The following is a 6342-nucleotide window of genomic DNA, read 5'->3' on the forward strand; positions in this document are numbered from 1 at the left end:
CAGGCCATTCTATCTGGCCCACAGGGCCTCTAAAAAATTTAGAAAATTAATATTTAGTTGCCTCTGGCTGCCTGTCATGCTGCCCTCGATGGCTTCCCAAAACTCAATAAGCAGCCCTCTCCCCGAAATAATTGCCCTCCCCTGCATTAGAATAATCTTGCGCAACTTAATCTAGGACAGTGGTTCTCAACCAGGGGGACTGTAAGATCCTTTCAAAGGTAACACATGACATTAGTAAGGTTAGATAGGCAAACACCTACACATGATTTACAAGATGAACCCAGAGCTTACAATAGGAATCCATAATGTCAAAAACATTCTGACCTGCTGTGTGGTATTTCTTAGGTCTTTGTAACAGAATAATTGCTCTACTATTTTTTCCATAGTCACAAAGTGAATGAAAGCCAAGAGCTGGCACTTTCTGAGGGGTATCTAACAAGGGATGCCTTAAGTCTAAATAAAGTTGAGAACCGCTGATTTGTGAAATCCATTATAGACAGGAATTAGAAGATGATTCTTCTTAACTCCAGTCCAATCCATAAAAGGATTTCCTTTTTCCTGGATCTCTGCCTTGTTCTTTGAATTTATAATACATTATTTTAACTGAAACAGGCAAGTAAAAATGAAATTTTCTCAAAATTATAAGTAGCTGCCAGCCAGCCCATAATGGAAATTGTTTAGGCCGTGATCTTTACTGCTTTGAGCTAAATTATTTTAATACATCTTGGACATGTACTCTTAAGAAGAAAATTGGAGGAGAGGAGAATTGTTTGAAACCGCAACTCACAAGATGCAAATTCTGTATTACTTAAATATTTTTAGGATCTCACGAAACCTGCCACACTCAGCATAATTCCAGGAAGTCTGTGTTACCAATGTGTGCATGTGTGGTAGTGAAGTTCAGAAATTCACAGAAAACATTACAAAGAATATTTTAAAATATGATAGCTGATCATGTAAGCTAATTTCTATATTGTGTATTACAGTGTAGATTATTATATATGGACAAGTTACTCACGTTTCTATTTCAAATCTTACTACTAAATATATACTTGTCTCTTATAATGTGCTTTGATGTCTACCAACAAAAAGCACTATATGAGAAATCAGTACTACTATTTTTTCTTAGACTAACTTTTTCTGCATGTAAAAAAAAACCAAACACGCATCTAGTTCTGTTTTTCCTTACTTTTTAGCTAGATGCAAAATACTATGTGTAGATTCTTGGAAAATATGTACCAGGAGCTCCAAGATGATGGCTGGATTACTGCTTTTTTAGCAAACATTAAAAAACCCCTGCCTTTTCTTTTTAATTCAGGCTATGGAATTATTAGTAGAGAAGGCAATCAGCAGTGCTTCTGGACCGCAAAGCCCAGGTGACGCACTGAGAAGAGTTTTTGAGTGTATATCTTCAGGCATCATCCTGAAAGGCAAGTTTCATCATTCTAGAATTTGTGCCCACAGCTTACAATATATTATAAACACTACATAGGGACACTGACAATGGTAATTACCCTTATTGTTATAGGCGGTCCTGGCCTTCTGGATCCTTGTGAAAAAGATCCTTTTGATACACTTGCTGTAATGACAGACCAGCAAAGAGAGGATATTACTTCAAGTGCACAGGTAATAAATAGCATAATGGAAGAAGAAGATTTGGTGCATTTTTAGTCTAAAGAATGTTTTCCTTCCTTAATAGAATCTGGGTTTTTTGTTTTTCTTCAGGAACTTGACTTTTAAGGTCTGTTTCTGCAGTTGTTCTTGCATAAACGCTCCTCGGTTCTAGTAGCAGGATCAGTAAACATAGGGGGGTTTTCTTTCCTCTGATCCCTGGGGCATTTAGCAGACAGCTTGGCCCCTGGCATAAATTAAAGTAGCCTTTAGGCTAGACAAGGCTATTTCAACACCCACTTTGTGCAGGCTAACTCACCTTTGTGGTATCAGAAAGATCTAAAAAGGGAACTTAATGCTATATCCTGACTGTTACAAGCATAACATTTGCTACTGTTTAAGTTGGGGAAATGATTATTGTGATTCTATTTGTGTATACTCATACAGCACCTACATGTGTGTTTGGATGCCTGCTCCGATGTGTGCTAATTAGCATGTTTTGAAGCAGACTATTAATCAAGTCTGCTGGAGCATTCTAAAGCTTGTTGAATGAGCTTTAGTTAAGGCACCCCTACCGCCATTTTGAAGTGCAGGACACTGAATACACAAACACTGTGGGCGCTTTAATTAGTGTGGCTCCAGAGAGATGCTCTAATTAAGGCGCCCTCTCCCCACCCACTTCAGAACCTGTGTAAAGGCACCCATAAAGATGTTCAGATAATACCAATATGCTTTTTAAATTTAGAGTTGTATTAAAAGAATAATGCCCTAAATTAATTTGTATAATCTTTCACATTATAACAGACTTGATTTATGGAGCAAATGTTTGTTGCCTAACTTAAGTTTGATATTTGTTTTTAATAGAAATATCCTTTTATTTCTTTTTACTAGTTTGCATTGAGACTTCTTGCATTCCGTCAGATACACAAAGTTTTAGGAATGGATCCATTGCCGCAGATGAACCAACGTTTCAACATCCATAGCAACCGTAAAAGGAGAAGGGACAGTGATGGAGTTGATGGCTTTGAAGCAGAGGGGAAAAAAGACAAAAAAGATTATGATAACTTTTAAAAATATCTCTGAGCATTAAGATGAGAGGTGATGATAAAAGTCCATTTGTTGCCTCACTTACTTTCATTCATAATAGTGTCTGTTTAAAACAGCTGGAAGATTAAGTTTGCAGAAGAACGCTTAGCTCTTCTGTGAATTGTAAACTTTCAGTGGATGTGCTCTATTAGACAGGTTATGGATAGAAAGATAACAAATGGAAGTTTTGTGCTCTGATTTAAAAAGAAAATAGTTCAAGATTTTTCCCTTTTTCTTTTAACCATATGTTGCTAACTTCCCAATTTTTTTTTGTCCTGTTTATTAACTAGTGCTTCATCTTACATCCTGACTGTATTTAATGCAGCATTTGTGCTTTGGTTGCTATGTGTATTTTGATATTTTATTTAGAGGTTTTTTGGTTGCCTTTGACACTAGCTGTATAAGTTACTTTGTGTTAGATGTTATATACAGCTTCCCCTCCCACTTAATATTTTACAGCAGAAATTTTTTTTTGTAAAGTGAGACTGCAGGATTATGTTCTTTTCTAAATGTGAAGGATTACAACACAACTATCCTGCCATTTGAGCGCTCTGAATTAAATGTTTCTGCCAATCTTGTGACATTTGTCTCTCTAGTGTGATATAACGGTGTAATTAAGACAGATTTGTGTTAATCTAATCAGGTTTGCTGTTAGTTGTGCATTAGCAGTGTAAAAGCTAATATATACAGTATGGTCTTGCAACAGTTTTAAAGCAGCTGCATTATTGATTTAAAAAAATTGCATGATGTTTTTGTTTTTAATAGAAGGGCTTTTAAAACTATCGTTTTAGTTTAATGCGTAGGTCTTTGTATGATTGACTTTGTGACATAGCAAGGCCAAAAAATAACTTTCTGAATTTTTTTTCCTTAAGATGCAAGTAAAAGAGGGCATTCTCCCATTTGGACAAAGTTAGTAGTTGTTTTCAATAAACTTTGTCAGTGTGATACTAATGCCACTTCTTAGCCCTTAAAATAAGTGTTTGTCATATCAGTGCCTGCAAATTTACTCCCTATAGCTATTCCTGTATACAATTTCTGTAATTTTCAGTAACTCAGAAATTAAAACTAACAGAGTATTGCTGACAAAGCAAAGATTATTGAAGAAAAAACCCAGAAAATTATTTGATGTGGCCATAGTGTATGCTTATGTCTCCTTCTTCAAAAAGCTAAGTATAGCAGTGGTGTAAGTAAAATTACATCATACTGTTGATGTATGCTCTGGTACACAGGTGTGATTTGTTGTCACAGCACTACAGTGGAATACACAAATAAAAACTAAAATTTATTAAATGACTAAAGTTCATTATACACTGTAAACTGAAGTTTCGCTCATTCTGTTTGGTGTGTGCTATGCTTAGTTGCAGACCTATAAAACACTTACTTTAATATTGACTAACATTCCTAGAATTCCTTTACAAATGGCTGTAGGAGAATGCTAGATATTGCAAAAACACTTGTTTCCCTAATAAAATAAGTTCAAAACCTTGTTTGAGGTCAAACTTCTTTGACCTTTTTAGCAATTTTTTGTCTTGTACTTCAGAATATACTGGTGAAACTCCCAAATAATTAGTACTGGGGCCTGTGGAGAAAAGTTACAGTATTTAAAAAGAAGAGTGTGATAGAAGTTTAAGTATCCTATGATTAGCAAAGAGTGCCACTTTAAAAAAATAAGTAGGATACTACTGATCAGCAAATAAAATCTAAATGAAAAGCTTACACTGTGCAGAAATGATTTCATAAAATAATTTTACATTGGAAAGAATTAGCACATGCTTAAAATTATTTTCAATAGAGAGATTTCACTAACTTCTTTTATGCTGCCTTGATATTCAGCTTAGCATTGTGCAGTTGCTTGTGATCTTTTGTTTTTGAAGGTGAAAATGTCTTGCTGCCATGGTGTCCATCACTACTTATTCTGAAAATTACTTCATACCCGACACTTCAGGTACTCTGCAGTGTGGCCATTTCAACTCCATACCAAAGTTTCCTTCATAGGAAGATATGCTATTAGTTCATTCATTTGACCCTATACTTCAAGATGAAAAGGCCACAAATGAGTTTTGGATTTCATGCATTTTTGTTCAGCTGGCTTCTATCTCTTAACCAGTTTCTGGATGTTTGAAATATTGTATACTTGAAGTGATTCCACATTAAACATAAAGCTGTGACAATGATTTTTGATCTGCGTGGTAAAAGAATGGATGTGTAGTAATTGTTTTGGCTTTTTTTAATCCATTATTCATTTCAAGAAGCTATTTACACTTTAATCGAAATCTTTTATTTACAAAGTAACAGCTAAGACTTTTGCAAACACAGATTTAGCAACTAAACTTCTGAATTATGAGTACTTTACCACTGAATAAGTAATACCAATGTGCAGTGCAAAATTACTTAGTATTAATTACCTTTTATTTAACAATGTTATATTTGTAATACTTCTAAGAGCAGGAGAATCCTAAAGAGCAACAGTACCAGCTTTCCCTCCGAAGTTCCTTGTAATGAGGAACCATTCCTGAAAATGAGACTAGTTAAAGCTCCATAACTGTTGTTCAGACTTACAGCAGTGCATCTAGGCAGCTTACCTAGATGCCCGTTACAATTACTCCAAAGCAGTAGTTCTCCAACCTTTTTTAGACTCAAGGCACCCTTCCATAACTTCTGTGAGTTGAGTGACACCCCTTTTCAAAAGCCAAATTATTTATTATAGTGATTGCCTTGTAGTGGAGACAAGGAAACAGCCAGGCAAGGAGAGCCTGAGCCTGCCCTTATCTGCATATCTCCACAATTTCTGCAGCACGCTTCAAAGGATCTTAGCTTATCATAATGGAGAATCCCTACTCTACTCTAAAGCAAAGGTTTTCAATCTTTTTTTCATTTGCAGACCCCTAAACAATGTCAAATGGAGGCATGGACCCCTTTGGAAATCTATCGTGTATATAGTAAACATAAGTAGATAATTACTGAAAACTGTTTTGTTAAAAATAATTTCAACAACATTAACAATAATACAGTTTTGTTTGAACTCACCGTTTTGTTGTCAGTTCTAATGAGATAGTTGAGCTTGCTTCTTGGCAAAAAGCATGTGAGAGTTTGGTAGGATAGGTGATAGTGTCAGTCTTCAATCTCCTTCGACATCCAATTTGTTTTAGCAGTTCATTTTTAGTGATACTAAGGCTGAAAATCTACTTTCACATAAGTAAACAGTGTTGAACCAGCATCAAGACTTTAATATCCTTATCTGTCAGATCAGGGTACTCCTTTTTGATTTTCAACCAGAATCAGGCCAGAGGTTCCTGCTTGAATTCAAGTTTTAGTTCTCATCACAGGATAACTCAAGTAATTGCTCCTCTTCAGCTGTTAGGACCTAGAGTTGCAGTCTACTACCAAGGGGTTTACATGTCTACTCATTCTCATTGCCTGTTTCAGGAAAACATTGGCAAAACTGAGATATGAGCACCTTCAAGTGTTCTTTGATTTCACTTTTCACATCATTGTCCAGCGTCAACTTGTTTTCAGCCAAAAAGCTGTCAAGGATTTTGAATATATCAAAGTTGTTTTTTCTTACTTGAGAACCCCAGAGTTGAAGCCTCTTGATGAAAGCCATCAGGCATAGTCCCCTGCATATACAGCCAACCATTCACCCAA

General features: G+C 35.7%; 1 protein-coding gene across 2 annotated transcripts in view; it reads left to right on the forward strand.

The window, feature by feature from the left end:
• Positions 1-4871, forward strand: part of ZFR (zinc finger RNA binding protein) — a 73785-nt gene extending 68914 nt beyond the window's left edge. For both annotated transcript variants that reach the window (XM_019517997.1, XM_019517998.1), the window contains exons 18-20: positions 1319-1430; positions 1529-1626; positions 2503-4871. In XM_019517997.1, the coding sequence (XP_019373542.1) occupies positions 1319-1430; positions 1529-1626; positions 2503-2682 (390 nt within the window). In that variant the 3' untranslated portion in view covers positions 2683-4871. The remainder of the gene's footprint in view (positions 1-1318; positions 1431-1528; positions 1627-2502) is intronic.
• Positions 4872-6342: the final 1471 nt, after the last annotated feature.

The sequence above is a fragment of the Gavialis gangeticus genome, unplaced genomic scaffold (assembly GCF_001723915.1).
Source record: "Gavialis gangeticus isolate Ggan-Ray unplaced genomic scaffold, GavGan_comp1, whole genome shotgun sequence".
NCBI lineage: Eukaryota > Metazoa > Chordata > Crocodylia > Gavialidae > Gavialis > Gavialis gangeticus.